The following is a 23,948-nucleotide window of genomic DNA, read 5'->3' as shown; positions in this document are numbered from 1 at the left end:
ATTAACCGAAAAGGTTCATATTTTCAGAGTTTCTTGCAATTTGCCACAGTAGCAAAGTCCCACTCTGTGCCACGAGTGGCTCTAGTTCTTTTTTTTTTTTTCAATCAGGGTATTATTTTTTATTTCGTATTAAGGCTTCCAAGCTTACTCAGTACGATGAATATCCTATATCTTAAATTTCACTTTACAAAACTCACATTATTTTCTTTGTCCTAACTCATACAGGATGTTGACATATTTTCATTATATTTGAAAAGTCTATAGGGAGGTGATATTATTACAATAAAACTATGGAAGATTATAAACTACAATATTATATTTTATACAAATAGTAGTCACTTTAAAATCAATGAACTGTTAGAAATAGGATTGAGTAGAAATTTGACTCTAGACTGTATTCTGATTGAATATAGTAGATTAACTATTCAGTATACTAGAAACTAGTAGAGAACTTAATCTTGATGTTATTTGAGTATGTTTTAGGGAACTGTGTTGTTGTTTACTGTGTTGATATGTAACAAATTAAGTGTACTGATTAGTCAGGTTTTGAGGACATGATAGAATTCTTTTGAAATAAAAAGTTTTTCCTTTATTTTTTCAGACTGAAAAATTAATCTTCTCCATGTTTTTTATTCAAGACTAATAGTAGTACTCATTCACTGATCGCGTAAAGTTCAATTCGGCTCTGACATAATCTGCGCAACATGTGCTTCACATAGAAATGTAAAACTATGCTTGGTTAACTCGCAGTTAAAGGTTCCCACAAATTTTTATAGCTTTAGATAGTTCCCGGCATCAAAGTACCAAACTCCTTGATTGCAGTGTATAGCCACCATTTTCCCGTAGTGATAAGGTTTTCTTGGAAAAGTCGTAGAGATATTTTTAGTTCAACAAATGAGAGGGGTCGGAAAATGGGCCATCGTCATGGTTGCGCATAATAAGGTCACGACGTCACAGACCGTTTGGCGATTTTACACGAATATGACAATATTAGTCTATATACGTTTCTCGTGGTCTTAAGACATTTTCTAATCTAAATGACCATTTTTCGACTGGAATGCCATATTTATTTACATTTATTGTGGGAGGGCTTCTGTACATCACGTGATGTTATACGATAGGTTTGATTGGCTGTGACCGATAATTTGACCGAATAATCGATGCGCGCAAATACAAATGTCCTTACGCACTACTGATTTACTATAAGTAAAGAGTCCCTTTTAAAAACGTAAAATACAAGAATGAACTATTATTTTTCGACAGGAGGTTTTTTGATTATGATGTCAACAGTATGTATCCTGTTCGTACTAAAAAGTTCTTCTAATACAATTTTGTCGGAGTGGATTTTAATTTATAACAAAAACTTTCAATGTGAGAATAGGGCCTATAGCCATTCTTACTAGATTCTAAATCTTTGTTCAGATCAAAACTTCTACTTCTTTATAGGTTATTCTTTGTGCTCATATCAACAGAGCTGAAGGAAATTTAGCAAGGGATATTCAAAGAGTAAAAGCTGCATGTGATTTCTTTTATAGTTCACAGCTCTAGTTCTGTGAACATCGAAAGGCCTGAGAAAGGAAGTTTTATATCATCCCCACCTGAATACCTTCAATAAGATTTTGTGCAGAATATAGCTCTTTTTTTTCTGTAAGAAATTTGAAGAGTATATTTTGAATGTCAGTAAGCTAGGGGTATATTTGTATATTGGTAGTGACTATTGATTTATCAATTACTAATGCTGATAATGTCAATATCACACTATATACTTATCACTATTCTGTTAAGTGTCTCTCACCATTTATTCCTCATTGAAAACAACAAATTATTTCATTCTCTTCTTGTTAACATGAACAAAATACCCAAAATTTTAAAGTAACTTAGAATTACTACCAATGGCAATATACGGATAGGGTAGCAACTTAAACCTGCAACCTCTATTTAAGATCTCTTTCACTCAATAAGCTTGAATTGGTCAAACTGTGAACTAATTAGAATTCTGTAAATTGGCATTTTTTTAGTAGCAACAATAACAACATCATTTCCTAGATATTGGACATTGTTTGTAAAGAAGAGTCCCTAATAAAAGATTATATCTTTTCTAATTTTAGGTAATGCAATGAAGACTAAAGTATCATCAATTAGTGTGCAGGAATGTCAGTTTGTCCAGAGTTTACCCAGAATGCTTGGAGGAAGGAGTTATGTGCAAATTGTCAAAGACCACGAGGTGAACATTCCTCTCCAGTTGATTTGGCATGTACTTCCAAAACATCACCAAAACCAACAAAACGTACATCTGTGATATTGAAGTCATCTGTTAGCAGTTCAGTTGAAAATGGACAGACTGATCTAGTAAATGGCAATAAGTCTAAACAAGGATTAAACATTTTAGATAACAACTCCTCTAATAAACCACAACTAAAAAGTGCATTATCTAATTCTAATCGTAAGAATAAAAGTGGAAAAGTTGTGTTTGATACATCAAAAGCTAAAGTTATCGGATGTGATGGTGGTTTAGATAATCTTTATGATGATAATGACAATAATGATAATGATACATCTGACTCTAAGCCCAATTTTACCTTCACCAATGAAGAGAAGAAGTTTGCTATGTTAGCACTTGAGAACACTATATGGAATGCTGAAGTTACAAATTTACAAATTAATAGTGATAAAAAGCGTTATAAGGCAGAGTGTAGAGAGTTTGAAGATGTTCATTTAGATCTTCTGTCATATTTTGAACCAAAAAGGTTTAGTAATTTAAAAGATTGTGATGCAATACCAGTGAATTCTGTTAATTATGGAACATTCCCTGTTCGAAAGAAACATGTGGATTCCAAAGTGAAATTAGATGACTATTTTAATTCACAATGTAAAATGTCTAATGACATAGAGTTCAATAGGATAGCTGATACTGTAGAGAATGCTGATAGTGAGTCTTCAGGTTCTGAAAACTATCGACATTTACCCAGTAGTGTGAATCGTGTGAAATCCTTAACACCTTCCACTAACTCATCTTTATCATCTGACAGTGATAAATCATTTAATTCAGACTCATCCAGTAAACTAACACCAGGTATAGATGAGATAGCTGTACCATATAAGATAGTCAGTGTTATCACAAAAAAATATTCCTTTTCAGAAACAAAGGACTCCAAGGATAAAAGTGAATCCTATACAATGGATGACATAACTGAATGTTTGTATGGAACAGGTGAAGAAAATTGTACCCCGAAAAAGTCAGCTAATGTGATGATTAAGTCTTTCTCTGAAGATAGACCAGTTAAGAAACCAGCTCCCAATCCTAAAATCCTTAAAAAGAGTGTTTCTGAAACACCAAAACATGAAGAAATGGATTCTGCTAGTATGGAAGCCGTGGAAATGTTGAATGATGTCCTTGCATGTTACAGTGAAGGAGAGGATCTTCGTGGATCAATGTCCAAGAAAGATAAAGCTAAAAAGTCAGCATTTGAAAATAATTTAGCTACAGTTGCTGCTTCTCTTGATCTTCAGAAGACTAAATCTAAACGACCTGCTCCAAGACCCCCTAGTTCACCACCTCCCGAACCACAAGTTTCTCCAACCAGAAAATTAGCTAATAAAGATGAAGTAGAACCAGTATTTAAGATGGTACCTCTTGGTAAATCTATAGTATCACCACCACCACCAGAATCACCTATTCCAGTATCTAAATCACGTAATGACTCCTCCTCCAGTCTAGAAGAACATTTCTTCAATGATAATGGGGACATGTCGCGGTCTAACACAAAGTCAGCAGAGAATGGCAAGTCAAAGAGAGGCATCACTTCATTTTTTAGGAGTGTGTTTCGTAGAGGGAAAGAATCACCAGAACCAATTGAACCTCTGAATCCTGATATCACTTTGATGAAAGCTGAGTCTAGATCTGATAATTCTACACCCTCTACTGAAATGGAGAGCGTACAGGAAGAAAGTAAAGCATCTCCATCAATGAAAAGAAGCTCTAAATTCTCACCACAGCCAAAATTTCGAGTACTACCTATTTCCTCTAGTCAAGATAACCAATCTGATTCAGCTACTGCTAGTCCTTCACCTTCTCGTAAAAATGATAGTACATCTAGTCCCAAACTGAAAAGAGATCGAGTAACTTTTTCTCCACCTACTCAACATAAAACATTTGCAAATCAAGAACTAGAAGAACCCAAGGAACCCAAGACGGAAGCTTCAAAACCAGTTGCAGCACCTAAACCAGAAATATCAGCAAAACCTACTAAAGCAGGAGAGGATGTTGTTATTAGAAGACGTGCCAAGAGTCCCAAAAGAACAGCCCCTCCAGTACCTCCTCCTAAAAGAACATCAATACCAAACAAAACCTCAAATGCTAATAACCCAGATTTCGCTAAAGAATTAGAGAGACGATTAAGTAGACCTGTTGATTTAAATACTATTATAGAAGCAAGAAGATCAATCACTGAAAAAATGGGCCCCCCTCCTTCCCCTCCACCTAAAACTTGTGCTTCACCTGTTGAAGAAGAAAAAGAGTCTGAATCACCATCTCCTCCTGAGATACAGGAAGAGAGTAAATCAAATGATGATATTCTACCAGTAGAAAAGATTGAGTTGCCTACTGCTGATAGACAAGGTAGGAAAAGTTTTCTTGGGAAGCTGTCCAAACCTAAACAACGAGCTCCGCAACCACCATCAGTTAAAAGAGCCAAGTCAATTAATGATTCTACATTACCGAGAATTGAGAAGAAGAATAAAGGAAAGAAAATTAATGTTGCTGATATATCTGGCCCAGTGGTAAGTATAGGTTCTCAGTAATATTTTTCAGTTTGTAGGCTTGTAATTGCTAAAATGAAATTTATTTCTTGATGGGGACCGTGAACAATTGATGAACTATTGATTTGATTTGATCATTGAACCATTCAGTTCAAATATTCTATTATTATTTTATGACCAATTCTTGCGAGTTTAAATCTGTCTCCTATTAGAATTAATGGTTGATTGAGCACTGGTTAAATTTAACATGAACAGTAATACCAAAGCTACAGGAATTTTATCTTAATGGCCTATTATTATAATATTAAGTCCACATTTGTTGTATGCACGATAGAGGCTACAGTTTTTATCTGATCTTGATGAAACTTGGTAAGCTTATAAATGTATATATTGATGAGATCTCGGGCAAGTTCGAAATTGGTAATAATCGGATGAACAGTTTCAGAGTTATTGCCCTTGACTTAGTAAAAACGCGTTAAATTTGGCTTGTATGCACGATAAAGGCTACAGTTTTTATCTGATCTGGATGAAACTTTGTATGCATTTATATATTGATGAGATTTCGGTCATGTACGAAATAGGTAATAATTGGATGAACGATTTCAGAGTTATTTCCATTGATTTAGTAAAGATACAGAGTGCAGTTTTTATCTGATCTCGATGAAACTTGGTATGCATATGGACAAGATCTCAGTCAAGTTGATAACAATCGTGTGAAAGGTTTTGGAGTTATTGCCCTTGAATTCATTCAATGCATCTAATTTGGCTTGTAGGCCTGTTTGAGACTACATTTTTTGAACAATTTGGATGAAACTAGGTATGAGATCTCAGTAAAGCTTGAAATTAGTAACAATCGGATGATTAGTTTCACATATTAAACCACTACAGATTTTGTTATCATTTCTGACAGCTGGTAGCGGGTGTATGCTACCTTGCCCGGCAAGCTATCTTTGTTTTTCCTTTGGCTACTTGCTGTTCTGCTGAAAAAAGGGGGCTGATCTATTTTTAAAGTACCAGTAGTATTTTGTTTGGTACTCCTTACTTAAGAGCTGAAATTTAATTTGCATAAAGGATCTATTAAACTTAAGAAAATGGAATGGTGGTGCAAAACTACTTTTCAAATTAGCAACTGTTCATTAAATGGCAGAATGATAAGTCTTTTGCTATACATGTACTTAATTTCATCTGTCTTAAACATATACAATGGGGTAGGGTGCTTCTGCCAATACAGTTAAATGCATTATATTTTATATCCATTGATTTTATATAACCAATCTTATGATATTGTGGTCAAATTTGTACTTGTTTCAAATTAACTCTTGTTCTTATTTATTTTGTAGATGGTAACTGATGTAGTTAATAATAAAGTGTTAGAAAATAGACGTAATACAATATCATTAGGTGATGAACCAGCTTTCACTACAGGTATAGTATTCTAGATTTGACAGAAGCAATATTTTTGACTTTGCTTTAAAAACCAATTCTGTGCTTGAAAAGATATATCTGAGACCTTGTGATTTTTCACATTTAATTATGTTTCAATCTGGGTATAATCACTTGTGCTGTTAAAGTGAATTAAAGTGTAATAACTTTTAGTACCAGTATTACTAAGAAATACAAACCCCATTTTAAACCCTGTTTGACAAAGGGACCACCAAGGCAGTTAAAAGGTTTTCTATTAACCTAAATTCTTGTAACAAATGACTGATTTTAAAACTTGAGGTCAAACATCATAGAATTGATTGAAAGTCAATATTGCTATTAATATAGATAACAATTTTATGAACATGAAGTTTTTCACCACTCTATAGTTTAGCAAGGTTAAATCTGACCTAGTTAGTAGATAGTAAATTAGTCTGGCAACTTTTAGTTTGAATTTAAATATAAAGGTCAAAACAATTTGGAGAGTTGTCAATAACTACCGGTACTTCAAAATGAATAAATAGGAATCTTGTTTATCATTCATCTAGAAATGAAATAATGTTTGATGTTACTAACTTATATCACTAGCCCAGCCCAGAGAAATATGAAACGTTTTGAATTATTCTAAGTATCCTGTGGGTCAAAAAAATGTTGCAAAGTATAAAATTAAGTTGTCTGGAAAATTCAGTTGAGCTTAACAAAAATTTCATTTAGACATTCAGTGTGCTGCAAGATGGACAGATACAAATATAGCCTAACTAGAATTAAAATAGCATGTTCAGATGGATTAAAGATGCCACCACAATGCTTTTAGAATGTGGATTAACTGGAAAAGAAGAAGGTTGTCACAATTTCAGTTTTTAAGTAGCATCATGTTTATTAATGATATGTTCTGCCTTGCTATAAACACACATATATTGTATGAAACTTCAAACAATAATTATGTCTTATAATTTAATCAATATCTTTTCTATTTGTAGCTGTAACATTGGAATCTGATTGTAATATGGATAATAGTTTTGAAGATCTACCAGTTATATCACCCCTTGGTTCACTGGAAAATCTATATGAATCCATTCTTCCAAAATTTGGTGGCAGACCACATTGGTATGATCCAGTTAAAGAAGATAAAACTATTAAAAAACCTACAGCTTCTATTCCAGTGGAAGGCTATTTAGAGCCTGTGGCTACCCAAAATCCTATGATATCTAAGACTTCAGTTAGTACCCTGAATGTGAGTCTACCATCCACAGAATCATTAACAACTGGTACCAGTTCCACTAATATAATGACCACTAGCATGATAGTAGACCATCAATTTCCTCCAAGTCTCAACCACTCTGGCATGTCAACCAGTTTCTGTGCTAGTTCAACCCTTCCTAGAGCTTCCAAAAAAACTAAAAAACCTAATACTAATACATTAAATAAGACAATTGGTGGTAGTATCATAAATATCCCCCCACCCCCTCCTCCCCCTGTCAAAGAAAAGAAACCAGTGTCTAATGAACCGGGTAATACTACTGCTGATGAAGAGAGAAGACTGTTATTAGCATCACAACCTATCTATGAAGAAATCAATGGCTATTATAAACTAGAAGAGGAAGACACCAAATCTGTTGTATCACAAATATCACAGTTAACTAATGTACCAGAAGCAGATACACTAGTAGTTACAGAAAATACAACTAGATCACAATCAAAAGAAACATTATCATCAGAATCAGATACCCAATCAACTTGTAGTACATTATCACGACCACGTCCTATACCCAGACGGCGACCAAAACGTCCAGATACAGGTGGCTCTGATCAGTATGTTTCTATGAATAGATCTAATGTGGCTGTTACTCTAGGTGAAGAGAGATTACGTGATGTTTACAGTAAACTAACTGGTATCAATCTGAAAGCTTTACAAGATATCTATGCTCAAACTGAAGCTATATTATCTACAGAAAAATTATCTTTATTAAATCCACAGATGTTAAAATGGGTAGATTTTGATGTATATGGTCAACCATTACATTCATCAGAGAGGTGTATTGTGTACAATGCTAAATATAAAGCCAACAATTCACCATGTCAATTAATGGTAAGTAATTTATTAATTGTTTTTGTTTTAAATCAGATATAAGTTTGATTCATATATAAAGTAATGTTTACAGTTAGAATGAGGTTGTATATAATACGTGCTGTGCTTTTCTCTTAGAGACTGTCTTTCCTCTTCCTCATTATTTCTCCTGGAAATCTTGAGATCTGTAACTGACAATTGATTCTCATTCTTACAATGGTTTATTTCCATGGATATACATTAATAACTTTATTCAATTGTCATTTCAGCTATTACATTCAAGACCAGCTACAGAAATGAGTTCAACATGTCATCCTAGTTTATTAAAACCTGTAGCTGTATTTGCTGATACCATTCCTTTTGTTAACTTATCAGAAGAATTTATCAAAACAAGTCAAGTTGCTCAGAATTCTATTTATGATACTAATCTAGCTAAATGTTTTATTGCTGTTGGAAGTTTTGATATAATTGAAACTTTAGACAGTCATATTGCACTATTAAGAGAAACATTATCACACAATTTAGATGCATTAATGCATATCATCCTAACATTAGCTCTTCAGTTATTAAGTGCTATGTCTCATTGTTTAGATCAAGGCTATACAGTGACAGAGCGAGATTTCCGTGATGTGTTTTTATTAACCAGAGCAGATTTACGTGGTAAAATTATAGCATTTTTACCACATCAAAGATCTCATGATGCTCATCAAGGTGAAGCTATGTGTACGTTTATTGATAAATTATTTAAAGATGTTACAGCTGACTATCTGGAGTTTGAAGAAGAGAATGAGACCCTATTAACAATAGAGAATATGAGGTTAATGTTAGAACCTAAACGTGTTGATTGTTTAGCTCAAGTTCGATCAGTGGTAGAATATTTATTATGGGGACCCAATAAATCAGATCTACTCAATGATGATAAAGATAGTGAAAACAGCATAGAACAAGAACTAAGTATTTGGTTGGAGAAAGAACGTGCTGTAGGTGTTGCCAGATTTGCTAAGAATATTTGTGGTATATCTAATGGTATAGCATTAGATGATTATTACAGATTGAAGTTTTTACTCAAATCAAGCGCTGTAGGATTAGCTGAAAGCACTCGGCGCTTGCCATGATAACTGTTGTTTGATTATTTTGTTTTGTTTTAGATCTGTCAATTTCTAAGGTGAAATTTGAATTATGCGGTCATTATTTTATTTTATAAATCTTTTTAACTTTTATTATTACTTTTAGACTGTCATGGAAAATACTTCTCAATTTATGAGATATTCATTTTTATACTTTAGATAATTTTAATGATTTCATACTAAACAACTGTATTTATTTAACACAATGTTAATTTGAAACTATTAGGTGCATATTTAACTATTCATACAGACATAGTTTTTATTTGCTGCTGTGACAGTCACTTATTTGTGTGCAAATATGTGATCTTTGATTAGAATCTGACTTGATGTACCAGTTTGAAGTTCAGAAATCAAGTGAAATCTTGGTCAATAACAACTTGATGTAAGATTGTAAAAAAAAAAGAAGCTAATTAAATAAATAATGTCAGGTACATTAATAAGCATAATTTACGTTGAAATGAACATCAAATTAGGCATTATATGTTTAACTATTGTAAAGGACCAAGCCAATTATAAAACATTTAAAATCCTTACCAGATGATATCTATTTTAAGATAGTGTTTTTGGATTGCTGTGCTGTATTTATGTAAAGGTGTAATTCACTGTGTATAATACACATCCCTTGTCATTGGGATACAAACTGTATGATAATCGTATATTGTATACTTCGTGTTTTTATTCTCTATATTTCACACCTCCTCTTTCTAGTCATAATTTATCAAGTTTTTCTCTGTTTATTTATTAAGAATATGTGTAATTGCAGACATCAAAATCTACTATGGCAATGTTATGTCACACATATGCAAAAAAAAAAAATATAATAGACAATATGAACATAGTATGTAGAACATAATCATACTTTTATAATGTGTATATTATATGATTTAAGAAAGTCAGAATTATGCAGATACTGCTTCACATTGTAAATGAAAATGAGTTCATGGCCAGGAAATGGCAGATAGTGATGAACTCACTCACAAAAGTGACAATGCATAAGATAAACAAGTTGAGTTCATCTGTTTTAGTGCAAGTTCAGAAAACTACAACATCATTTGTGTAGAATATGACTGTAAGTCTGTTGACAGGAAACTGAAGGCTGGTGTGAGTGATACCCTGTTGGTTAATGATGATGTATCACATACAGTGTTGTTCAATTGTACCTGAAAGTCAGGTAGATATGTAAAATTTAATACCAATGGATTGAAAGATGTTTTTGTTTATATTTTGATATATCATATGGTGCTAGAACTGATCATAGTTTATTTATAGAATGTAGCTTATTGTTTTATCTTTTGTGGATTTGTAATGAATAGTTTTATTGAGAAGTTAACACGCTGTTTTTTCTGAATATGACATTATTTTTAAGAATTAAGTACTTCAATAAATGTTATTAAATAATGATGTATTATTTCTCTTTGAATCCTTATATTCTACTGAAAATTTCTATTTACATGTCCACATTAGATATTGCTGAATTGTGTGTTGCTTATTATAGTTATATAGCTCATAGCTAAAATGCTCAATAATATTTTGTTATGTTTTGTATATCAATTGTATTGTTTTGTACTTGTCTCTTTTTTCTTCTCTTTTTTTCTCATTTTTTGATGGTGATGAAATATCATCCAATATGTTTTCTATCTTGATGCGATGCTCAGTTTATAAGGATATAAACATTGAATCAATTGCTCTTGATAGAATTCTGTATCACTTTTTTGGTTAAAAATGGATTATCAGGTTCATCAACAATTAGGTTAATGAAATAATAATAGTGACATTTATTAGTAAAAATTCTACCGATATGTTGGTATTTAATGTTAAAAAAAAAGAATGATGCAAATAGTTGAAATTGAGCATATTTTTAGATGACTGTAGCCATTACTTTGACACTTTTTTATTTACACATTTTTAAATTGTTTCCAGCTTTTAAATGTTTGTCATTAGTTCTGTATAAGACAGAATTTAATTATGAAGATCTTATGGTATGATGTCAGAAAAGATTTTTAGTTTTGCCAAGGACTACTAAATAGTAATTAATCTTAAATTACTACATAGTAGCAATTGAGTTTTGCTTATAATGTATATCAACAGTTGTAAATTTACTAAAATTTTCACAGTTTTTGTACATCCACTCTTATGTACACATGTGCAATTTTGTGTTCTTTTTTTTACTTTTATTAGAATATTTTAGTACAGTCACTGACCTCACCTTTATAAAGGTAAACAAATCTTTAAAATCATCTTTTGATAAATTGGTATTGACTGTTTATGACATACAATGCTTACTGTATTTGTTAGTTCAATCATGCAGTTGAAACACTAAAAACATAATATCAAGGTTGTCAAACAATATTTATTATCAAAAACGATAGACATTATATTTGTGTGTTCAGTAATTTTAATTAATACAAAATAATGTCAGAGCTTAATCTGATAATCTGAAGTGAAAACAGTTCATTTGATCTCTGTCCAGATTACTGAAATTAAGTTTAACTTGCGTTCATCAAATCATGTTGATTTAATTGTAGCTAAACCTTGGCATCAGAGTTATATTCTGGAAACTGCAGAGCTAATGTGTACCTGAGTTCTATAAGCTGATTAACAGAATAATTACAATTATTTACCAGTAATGATATGACACCTACACAATCCAGATGTTACCATATTAAACATGTTATTAATACTGGTTTTCACACTACTGACTAGATTTCACTGTATTTCACTATCATATTTAGCCTGAACTCTAGTGCTCTAAATAATTAGGACATATTTTAGTTAAGCCGTTTCATGATTTATGTTGTCTTTGGTTACGAACATGCATTAATCGAATATTTGAATTTTCAAAATTTTTAAAGTGTAACTTATAATTTGTTGACCATTTGTTGATTTGTGTCCCATTTACTAACAGTATGTATTTATGTTTTATTATTATAAGTGTTGTGAGTATTATCCATCCAATAATCCAAAACATTTTGAAAATAAGAAATTGAAAGTTGACTTCAATGGTAACTAATGTAAACAATATCATCAAGCATCTATTTATAAGTATAAACATGACAGTATTAATATCATCAAACAAGACCAACTAATTGTCAATCAAGAATTCCAATATTTTAGAATTTTTATAGATCTATTTTACTTTTATGTTTACAAAACTATCACTCGGTCATTTTTATACATATTTACACTTGATGTGTTAAAACTGCATCATCTTTATCATCAGACCTCTTTTATTGTGTCATAATTTTTTAGTTGTGTTTTTATTTTAGTCTTTTGTTCTGTGATAATGCCCTATCTTATTTTTTTCTTTAAAGTAAAGTTTTCTTGTCATTTTTATTTAGCACAGATTGTACTGTGAGATTTTAAAGTGTGTTTCAAAATTTGATTTCATTATTTTAGAGTAAGTTATTCTGGTATATTGTTTTTTAGATTGGTCACATTTATCTTCTATGTAAATGATAGTAAAAAAATTTATTTTAAACTGGTGATGTGTAAACTGAGATAAACCAATTCTTACAATTTTCTATTAATAAAAAAATCTTTGCAAAATTAGTTTACTTTTTATAGAAAAAGTATAATGTATATTATAGAATAGTTATGCAAGATAGCTGTGTATTTAAACAGTCCACTGTAGAGATAGTATTGAGGCATAATTATTGCTACCTCAATTTAAGAATTCTGTTCTGTTTATATTTGGAAATGCTTGTCTGCAGATGTGAATCAATCTATTTCAATGGACTACAATTGTTATATCAATACGTTTTTTGTCAAACACAAAATGAATTTTCTCTGAAAGAGCTGGTATAATACTGAAATTAGAATTAGACATAAATAAATTGGTATATATAATTACTACACAAAGTAAAGCAAATTATCAATACCATAATATATGTTTCTCATTGTCAGTGGTGCAGATCTAGAGTGTCATTTCATAGGCTAAACAGAGACTGTACATTGAAAGTGGTTGTCCTGACACCATGGCCTATTATTACATATTCAATATAAATTGTTTAAAGACCAGTATTTCACTCATTTACATTTGAATTGGTTTCAAATTTTATTCTTAGCAGAAATATCCAAATAAAGAAGCAATTTTTTCAATAATTAAAACAATAGTCTTGAGTCTTGATATATCAGGGACTGAGATGTTCATATTTCTCTATAACAGGGGGCCAATAATGTGGTACGACTGAAAAATTTCAGATCTTAATCAGTACAGAACTCCACTTCATTATCTTCTCATATTCTGTTTACTATGGGTGGGATAATAGGATTAATTTCTAAAATAAAGATTAGAAAATTCCACTCCATACAAATATAAGAAATTAAAAATTTATTAACTTGTCAAATTCAAAAAGAATAAATTAAAACACTTGAACATAAAGAACAGATCTGTAACAAACATCAGCTAATTATAATTCTTAATTAAATACATGTACATCAGCTTCTCTAATAATTTGATTTAGATGTAGAGTTCTATGTATAATTTTTGAAAAAAGATATTATTTTTGTGCATGTTCTAGTACTATCTAAATCATGAATATCAAGAGTAGTTTAATAATTCTATATTAGTTGGTATTTATAGTAATATTTACCAAAAATATGTTTTATGTTTTGAACAAACCTGGATGTGAACAAATTTCTTTGTCTACTATATTCATGGTACGGAAAGCAATGGTATATTACAAAAAGTAGCTGCTCTGCCAGCTAGGTAAGTAAGTATAGAATCTATCTTTTTTCAATTCATCTAGTTTCCACATATAAAAGCGAAAAATCTATCATATTCATGCAATGTTCTATACTATATTCATATAAAATTTCAACAATTTTTTAAGGAAATTTATCAACATTTCAATGAACACTTTCAATTACTCAAAACAAAATTTCAAATAGAAGTTAAAGTAAAATTGAATGGTTTTCAAATAATTTGTTCATAACTGCACAACAAATTTCCTGAGTAAAAAAAGATATTTGATTAATGATTACATGTATAACTAATGACAAAAGGTGGGTGATGAAATGTTTTATCACAGTATAATTAACTATTAATAAACTATACCAAATTAAAAGTATACTACCTCTTAAGATGACCAAAACAATTTAAATTTTAAAACTTAGTTAGAATGAGTCTTTCTTCATCAGTGGAATTACCTGGTGTCAAAACTAGTGGACAGAATCTATCTAAAATCCAATAAATCCACCAAACTAAGTAATAAGTCATTAAACTAGGTAATTTTGAAGCATGCTTTGAGGCATGTTTCAATAATTATTTAGTTTAATGGATACAAGATGTTACATAGAGATTCTATTATTTAGACATGGCACCTGGTAAGTTCAACTTATCAATATATTCTTATTGACCAAGTTTGATACTAAGTCTTTACATCTTATGTCTATTCTAAGAGGTAGTATCCTCTTAATATCAATAATTAACAAATTATGCTACAACATTAATTAAAGGCTTTTAAATGGATGCTTATTCTGAGAATGAAACTCTAAAAAATAATAAAATAATATTAAGGTTAAAATCTTTTATCATTACCCCAGATTTTCCAAAATTACAGGAACCACAGAATGACGTATGAGAAAATCAAAAATGTTTAGGCTAAATAGAAGCTATAAATGTTGCTAATACACATTTATTCATTTATTTATTTATCTATTTATTGATTTCAGTTTAAATTTCCTGTCTTGAAATACATGGTCCCTTGTTTTTTTAATGATTCAAACAATAACAAATTAAACTATTCTTACAAATATGAAAACAATAACAATTTATCCTATGACAACCAATGATTTTGTACCAAGAAATGAACTAATTGTTTTTGTGCAACTGCAGTGGTCCTGATTCACTGACACGTATATTGTGCCACGATACTTGAAGTTGCATGTTTATGACATTTTGTTAGTTAATTGAGTCACAAATTTGTGGTCCTTAATGGATGATGATAGACAAATGGAAAAAAGGACGTCATTTAATGTTGAACACTGAATAGTCACTGAGAATTAATAATCTAGACTGGTAATATAATACCATACTATTCTACTTAAAATCACATCAGCTTCATTGCATAGTCATAAAATATATCTACAATGATTACAAAATAAAATAGTAACAAAATATAAATCTGTCATGGAATAGAGTTAAAAATGACCAGAATTAAAGTGAGCTTTTGAGAACTGCTCCATAAAATTTTGACTGCTTTTTTCAAAACTGTTAAAAGTATGATTAATACAATTTTGATAATTGCTCCAAAAAGCATTCTAAAGCTAATTCCAGAATGTATATATATATTAAAATCATCTAATGTCCTTATTTAAACAGACATCTAAAATCATTTACTATTAGTACCAAAGAACTAAATCATAAAAACTAAACATATTCACCTAGAATATGATAACGTGTATTTTCAAACTTTTATGTCAGATTCAAAATTTAGAAACTTCTTTTGGTCAATGAATCATGGAATTCTGCTTTATAATGAGAGATTTTTAATTGTGTGAATTTCAGGATTTAGTCGATATTTCCATCTCCAGTATATACTGCTGACATGTACTCAATCAAACATTTGGCACATGGTAAAAACTTAATTAATTAGAAATAACTGACAAAGATTATGCATGAAATTAAAATATGTGTTTATATGTAAAGCTCAAAAAAGTTGACCTGCTTCAAAACTGTAGAATTAGGCTGGTTATAAATCTTAAAGATATAACAATCTAGTTATTCATTTAACCATTAGATATTATAATCTGACACCCTGTTCATATGCGGTAAATTTAACGAGACTTTCATCAACTGATAAAAACAATGACAATTTAATTTTCCAACCTTGTATTATTTTCTGACATTAAAGTCCATTTCATTTAATTGCATGTGAACCTGAAGTCATTTTTTCATCCTGAAAAGTGAAATATCTGATATGAAGGTCTTATCAATTAAAGAAGAAAATTTCGATGATCATACCCTTTTAATAAAGTCTAAGATTTCCTCTCCTTACAATCTAATTCACAGAGAACATTAGAGAACTGAACAACAGCTCTATCTAACCAGGTTATTGTATTAGGTTTAATAAATCCTCCTTCAAAAAATCCTAAATGACCTCCATGTTTAGTTACAATAAATAAACAGTTATCATGGTTTTCTGAAAGAAAAATAGATATACATGTATATTGGGTTTTAGTATTTAACATAAATAGTACTTCAAATACAAGTTTATAAACTGAAAACATATAAGTTAATTACCAGGAATTTGTTCAATAATGTCAATTGACTTACCTTGATATTTTAAAGGTGTGGTATATAACTGTTTGGGAACAATAGGATCATCTTCTGCATTTAATATAAATATAGGTTTAGTTATCTGAAATATCATAAATATTGTTTAATAATATGAAATAATTCCCATTATGATGTTAAAATATATATTATAGGTTATTACAAAAATTATAGTGGTTTAGTCTGAAATAATATAAATATATAGGTTTAGTAAGGAAGCAAAAATACGACATGTATTTTAATTTTTGAATTTCAAATTTTCTTTTTGACTTTGTAAAATTACATTAGAATTTTTTCAAATTCAAAATTCAAAAACATGTTGTATTTGAGTGTCTGTAGTTTAGTAATATGAAATGATGCCAAATTGTGATGATGACATAATTATACAAATATAGACACACACACACTATCCTCCCCTTATAATTATATACAAGTAAACTGAATAACTTACATTCTGTATATACTGCTTACAACTCGCCCAATGATAGTACTCTTCACAACATTTAAATTTAAATGCATTTCTATAATAAATAGACAGTTCATCCATTAATTTTAATATACCAGAATTTTATCATACTTCCTAGAAATATCTTAGATCATACTATATCCTCTTTCCCTCTGGGATAATCTAGGAATAATCATTGTTCACAGGATTAGCCATGGATAAGTAGGTAAAAGGATTCTTGAGAAAATTTTAAGCATTGATCTGATATAGATCTCTATTGCAGGTATAAGAGACTGTATTAGGACAGAAATAGAAACTTACACACTATATAATTCATCTATAGCTAATAATGATGTAGCAGAATAGAGTTTTTTTAATTCAACAGTTCCATACTCTGATTGAGCTTGTTCAGTAAACAATATATCTTGATGACTTCTTAATAACTGTCTTAAATTGATTGCCATAAAATAACAATATAAACGTCTACAAGACTCCCAGCCTAATAAAAATGGTTTGGCACTGAAAAGTAAAATTTCAAGAAATAATCATTTCAAAGACATGTAATACCAGTAATTTCTAAAGGAAACTTAAATGATAAAGGCAAATGTTGATGACAGTTGCAAACTTATCCTTCCTTCATATTTATTACTTACCTTTGCTAGTCAAGAATGTTTGTAATTGTAATTTGGGTATGTGAGAATATCAGGAAAGCTCAGCCAGTACTTGCATAGCTTTTAATTAAAGGGATTGTAAAGATGTTTTCTAAATTGTGTATGTGTATCGGGGTAACTGATAATATCAATTAGCACCAGACCAATTTTCAATCAGATGTCTGTGGTTCCTACAATTCCACTAAAACCAAGTTTTTTATGACATCACTAATCGTAAAATAGACTTAATCGCATGAGGACTTATCGTTCAGTGGCACATAAAACGCTTAGATTTAGTGGAATTGCAGGAACCACAGACATCTAATTGAAAATTGGAATGGTGCAAATTGATCCTGTGTCAATGTCCTCAATACACATAAAAAATATGGAAAACCTCTTTACAATCCCTTAAAGACTAAAATACACATACATGTATTTTCAAAGCACCCAAATTAGAAACAAATGAGCAAGGAATGGTTGATTAAAGTGTTTTTTCTTTAAAATCACAACAAATTTACTATTAGGGACAAGAACGAATAATTTGTTTCAAATGAGTTTATGAAATTTATCCATTAACTCACTCATTGACATCATAACCTTGACAAAACGATAAAGCACCAATAACTTTATTTTCATGTTGTTTACATTCACCTAGGTATTTAATAACTATATTAGCTCCCATACTACAACCTACAGCTATAATACTGGTATTGGGGTATAGTCGTTTTAATTCATCTATCATACAATTATATTCACCAGTTTCACCTGTAAAAACAAAAATCAAAGCATTAGACACTTATTGTAGAAACAAGCAACTCAGTGAGTTTGGAAACATATGTTGGCAGTATACAATCAGTTTGAATTATGCTAAGAATTGAAGTCAAAGCAAGTATCCCAAATTTAATGCAGCAGAACTTATGACATTCCATTCTTCTAATGTCTGCTGCCAGTTATTGTCGCCCATGTTTAAAAAGAAGGTAACAAAAAATTGACATAAGACATTTCAAATTGTAAACCGATTAACCTTTGAACACTGAATTTGAATGAAATAAAACGTCATACCCTCCTCTCTATTTTCTAGCTCATTAAGTATAATATATTCTAATCCTTATATATAGATGTTTATCTTTTCAGAACCTATTCATACTCTTTTCTTTTAGAACTGGTAACAAGAAAACTTTCATATTATAGACTTTTGTTTATTGTAGATTACTCGTGGTTGTTTTTTGAACTTAATACTAACTATGCTAACTTCACCTTATCTTGTATTGAACATTTATCTCTTTTTTTGTGACCTTGGCCAGTGCTTTACATAGAAGTTTTTAGGAACTTCTTCACTCTTAACACCAACATGGCTATTTTATGACTCATTAGATAAGAGGTCATTATGTGACCTATAAGGCTAGTGTTAAAAGGGTTAAATACAATGTTGACAGTATCTTATCACCCGATTCTGATGGCAAAATAATCAACTTGACCTGATAAAGAATATTTTTTAAATTTTGTATCAGGGTTGTGTTGACACTTATTCAAAAACATCTACTATCTATTAAAGATAAATCTATTAATAAAAGAACGTAAATAATAACACAGTGACTTATTTGTACCAATATATTAGCTCGAACATGATTTCTACCTATACTGTAGGTTCTAACAATGTAAATTTAAACCGACTGAATGAAAGTGAGCAGCTAGGTAATCTTGAACAATGTGTGGAGCAGATAAGACTCTGGATGAAGAATAATTTCTTAAAACTAAATGACGATAAGACAGAACTATTGAAAATGGGAACTAGAAAAAACTTGGCTAACACATCAAGGAATTCAGTAAATATCGGCGAATCAAATGGTCATACTCACAATCTGTCAATGGACTCTCAAATTAATTATATCTGTAAAACTACTAACTTTCATTTGTATAACATTGGTAAAATTAGGAACATGATCAATAATGAAACCGCTAAGTTGCTTGTGAATTCTCTTGTCACTTCCAGATTCGATTATTGTAATTCTCTTTTATTTAATATCTCTAAGGACCAACTTTGCCAACTTCAAAAAATTCAAAACAAAGCAGTCAGAATAGTATCAAGAACTAAGCTCCTCAAACATATTACTCCTGTCTTAAAGAATTTACACTGGCTTCCCATACATAAAAGAATTGAAGTTAAAATTTTAACAATGACATATTCAAGCTTAAATGTAGAAAATACTCCTCAATATTTGAAAGACCTTGTTAAGCTGTATCGTCCTGAACGCAAACTATGCTCTCAACAATCTAATCTTCTCGAGATAGCTGAGCCCATCCGGTAAATGCTTTATTTTCTTAATGCATGTTATTGCTTGTAATGTTATCTTTGGTTGATAGGTCTTGAAGTTTCATTGTCTGTCTGTTTTTCTATGTATGTTATGTTGATTTGTAATATGCCATATTGTACAACAGCGCCATAGAGCAGAATTTGCTGGATTATAGGCGTTATAGAAATAAATTATTATCATTATTATTATATTATCATTATCATTAAATATATTATCTAACTTGTCTCTCATAAAATTTCCAGGTGACTAAATTAGGACCTACATATAAAATAAGAGAACAGAGGAAATGATACAGAAAAAAACATAGATAGCTTGCCAGGCAAGGAAATATACGCCCACTGGCAGCTTTGATTTTAAATAAAAATATTTAGCAGTACAGTAAAAATCACCAGTATGAAATATTCAACCTTTAGTCATACACTTCTTTTGAAAACTTTAGGGCGATACTGAATAATATTGAGTATGAGTTATTGCCCCTGTTTTTGAAAACGTATTCCATTTTTAGTTCGTGAAAACTCTAGAAGACAAATATTCAATCTTCAGTGTGGTACTGAATAATAAAACCAAGTTTAATCAAAACCCTTTTAGTGTTTAAGAGCTAAAATTTTAAAGTGTTCTCAAGAACAAAGGCAATAACTCATACTAAATATTTTTGGATTTTTCTGATTTTCAATAGGATTTATCATTGAGTGATAACCAATACTCATGCCAATTTTCGCCAAAATCAGTCAAGAATTGTGTCTTCTACAGTGTTTACGATCTAAAATTTGAACGCGTTTTTAAGAACAATTCCTCTGATTTTCAATAGGGTTCATCCTTGGGTGATTATGAACACTCACACCAAGTTTTGTCAAAATCCGTTAAGAATTGTGTCTTGTAGAGTGTTTACGAGCAATATACAGCAATATACGTCCCCCATTTCATGTGGGCGTATAAAAAGGAATATCACAGTTTTTTTCATTTGAGAGTGTCTAGTGATAGATCCATGAGAGTACAACAAGTGCTATTTTAGTGACAGAGTGAGTTGTTAGATAAAGGTTGTACTTTTGACCTTATGACGTTACATTGATGCCCAACAAACACACCTATATGAAATATTTACAACTGATAAGTACATGCTCCTACAATAGAAACTATATACTGATAGATAGGTAGTGTAACTGTACTAGAAATTCTTAATTAACGCACGTTTTAATTTTTATTCCTTCAACTAGCGTACACAATGAGGGAAATTTTGCCAGGAGATCGGCATTAGACAGTTCAGTATAGATTTCCAACTGTTAAAAGATCTTGAACATGTACAGCCTATAACCTATCTGGGCTTCAATTAATTGCCCAATCCGAATGACGAGATCCTTTTTCCATGTCAGCATCTCAGACCTACATCACTGAATGTCAGAGGAATAAAACATGTTGCTGCTCCACAAACCAATCCCAGATACTGAAGATTTGTGATTCAGTTACTTACCATAGTTGAAGATTCTTGGAGATGTTAATTTGACTTTACGTAAAGCACCCAGATGGTTTAATACTGCTACTCTAAAACCATTATATTGAGCATGATCTACCAGAGTTCTTATATATAGACTTTCACTACTGTTAGCTATACCAGGACATACTGCTAACGTATAGTCTCCTATGAAATACAAATTTTTAAATTATCACTCTTTTATACCATTAGCGATTATTTGTATATATGTGTGTGATATTTAATAAATATGTGTATCTTAATATATAAATTCTTTACAGAAATTGGTATTGAAAATTCCTTCTTATTTACATATTCCATAATAAAATGAAAACATAGAAAGAAAAATTACAATGAAAATCTTATAGCTTGATGTAGGCTTTAGTGGGAATCAAATAAACTACAAAGGTCATTTCCACTAATTTTGTTAATTTTTGTTAAATTATGAGTACTAGCAAACCTTTGATTCTGTTTCATGTTCTTGCAAATTTTGAAAACAAACCCATATTTTCATCCATGCTTTACCCATATATACACTTACTTCCAGTAGGATGTTCATAATGAGGTTGGAAGACATCAAAAGACATCGTAGCATTATCTGGTCTGATAAGTTCTATACGTTTACCATTAGGTAATGGTGACATGATGCGACCCATTTTAGCATAAATGAATGTCTGTAGGTGTCCACTTTTACCCCATAATAATGGTGGAATATAACTGGAATATGAAAAAGTCATTTTATCAAGTATATCAACCCCAGATACACAAATTCATTTACAGAAATTCCTGTATGGAGCCATTTTTTTTTTCACCACCAACCAATTATTTCAAAATATATGTGAAACTATATTCAAGCATTTAAAAATATAATGTGAAACTATATTCAAGCATTAAAACAAGGTGAGAAACAACATTCAAGCATATTTAATGTACATGTGAAGCAAGCTGATACTCTCAATTTCAGCTTTTTCACTTCCTTCAATGATCTTTTCAGATTTATAATCCAATGTCTTGTTTTCATACATCTCAATTAAAAGGTTCAGACTTTCATAACTCAAGAGATATTGTTAACAGCTCTGTTAAAGCGCTGATAGTCTGAACTTCAATGGTATGCTTTTGTTGAATTAGAAGTCAGAACTTTATTCTGTTAATTGATAAGAATAGCTGATATTATGGTATGAATTCAATTAGAAAATTGAAATATCTCAACATGGTAAACCAACAAGCTCAACTGACAAAACCAGTGCTTACCTTTCAAATAAAATAGGACACATGGTAAATACTGTTTGTATAAAATTAGAAGTTTTATCTTTAAAATATAATTCTGGTAAATGACAAGGTTGTGATATATTTAAAAACTTTACCAATAAATATATTACACAAAATAAACCAGTTGCAATGAGGAGTGACATTGTACTGAAAGAAAAAAAGAAAGAAGTAAACATTGGGATCAAATCATTTACCTGTAGCCTATACATCAAAGTGCATTCCGATTTGATTATAACTTACCGTTTCTTAAAAGGATTAAAAGCTTATAGTTTGAAGAATTATGGAATTCTTTGGGCATCAAAATGCTTACTTTATATTATAGCCGGTAGGCCTATGCTCTATTCAAAAAGCACATATCTTGTTAAGGATTTTACCAAAAATAGGTTTTTGGGATATTTTTCCTATCTATACAAAGAGTAAATATAATATGTTTTCTACAAATAGCAGCTCTAACTTCTAATATGTGGTAAATGAAAATCAGTAGGTCTACACCAGAAGGGCCTAATAGTTTTGGCAATAGATGAATTGGCTCCCTTTTCTAATTCTTCCTCACCAAGCCAAGATAGTTGAACAAATCTAAACAGGCTGTTTAAAGTGTCTCAAATTAATCAAAAGCTAATTACTAAAAGACCCAGAAATATGTTATACCGTATATAAGGAATGAGGTCACTTCCAAATATAATCTTTTAGCTTCCTTGTTTGAAGTCCAGATGCCATAGTTTACCAGTCTATGTATAAATTGAAATTAGAGCATTGATGGGATGTTATCTTTGCCTACAAATCTTCATTCATAGTTTAGGCCCTTATAAAACTATCCTACACTTTCTTTTCTCAAACACAACATTTTGAATTCAGTATTTCACAGAGAACAGACTTTTACCTTGATTCAAATTGAGCTATCTATGTCCAGTGCAGCAGATATCTATTCTAGGTGTGTTGTCATTCAAACCTAATAATTCTTTCTATATAGTTCAAACTTCAGTTCAGTAAGAAGGTATCTATGAGATCACAAATGTTTCAAATTTCATGCATTAGCATTAGTATGAAAAGGGATTCTGATGTATAATACCTTTCACGACATATTTACCCATTTAATAGAAATACAATGGAATTTCAATAATCTATCAGATCTATATGTTTATAGGCTACA

General features: G+C 30.7%; 2 protein-coding genes across 2 annotated transcripts; one reads left to right on the top strand and one right to left on the bottom strand.

Annotated features, from left to right (window-relative positions):
* Positions 1-2,151: 2,151 nt before the first annotated feature.
* LOTGIDRAFT_235954 (hypothetical protein) lies at positions 2,152-9,777 on the top strand (the record flags this gene model as incomplete). The annotated part of the gene is made up of 4 exons (XM_009065987.1): positions 2,152-4,779; positions 6,099-6,183; positions 7,161-8,269; positions 8,518-9,777. The coding sequence occupies 4 exons, from the start codon at positions 2,152-2,154 to the stop codon at positions 9,361-9,363; spliced, it is 4,668 nt and encodes a 1,555-aa protein (XP_009064235.1). The 3' UTR covers positions 9,364-9,777.
* A 6,493-nt stretch (positions 9,778-16,270) lies between these two features.
* On the bottom strand, positions 16,271-23,920 carry LOTGIDRAFT_204654 (hypothetical protein). Its single transcript, XM_009065986.1, has 9 exons — positions 23,679-23,920; positions 22,781-22,945; positions 22,071-22,246; positions 21,530-21,697; positions 18,328-18,511; positions 17,418-17,615; positions 17,103-17,172; positions 16,652-16,736; positions 16,271-16,517 (listed from the first exon to the last, which is right to left on the bottom strand). The coding sequence occupies exons 2-9, from the start codon at positions 22,939-22,941 to the stop codon at positions 16,354-16,356; spliced, it is 1,206 nt and encodes a 401-aa protein (XP_009064234.1). The 5' UTR covers positions 22,942-22,945; positions 23,679-23,920; the 3' UTR covers positions 16,271-16,353.
* Positions 23,921-23,948: the final 28 nt, after the last annotated feature.

Source organism: Lottia gigantea, assembly GCF_000327385.1.
Source record: "Lottia gigantea unplaced genomic scaffold LOTGIsca_72, whole genome shotgun sequence".
NCBI lineage: Eukaryota > Metazoa > Mollusca > Gastropoda > Lottiidae > Lottia > Lottia gigantea.
This window is presented reverse-complemented; position numbering and strand designations above follow the sequence as displayed.

Coding starts and splice junctions, on each gene's coding strand:
- LOTGIDRAFT_204654 (XM_009065986.1), bottom strand. CDS start 22,941: ATGTCACTCCTCATTGCAACTGGTTTATTTTGTGTAATATATTTATTG. Junction 18,512..21,529: donor TCCAAGAATCTTCAACTATG/GTAAGTAACTGA, acceptor TTGTTTTTACAG/GTGAAACTGGTGAATATAAT. Junction 16,737..17,102: donor GTAAGCAGTATATACAGAAT/GTAAGTTATTCA, acceptor ATGATATTTCAG/ATAACTAAACCTATATTTAT.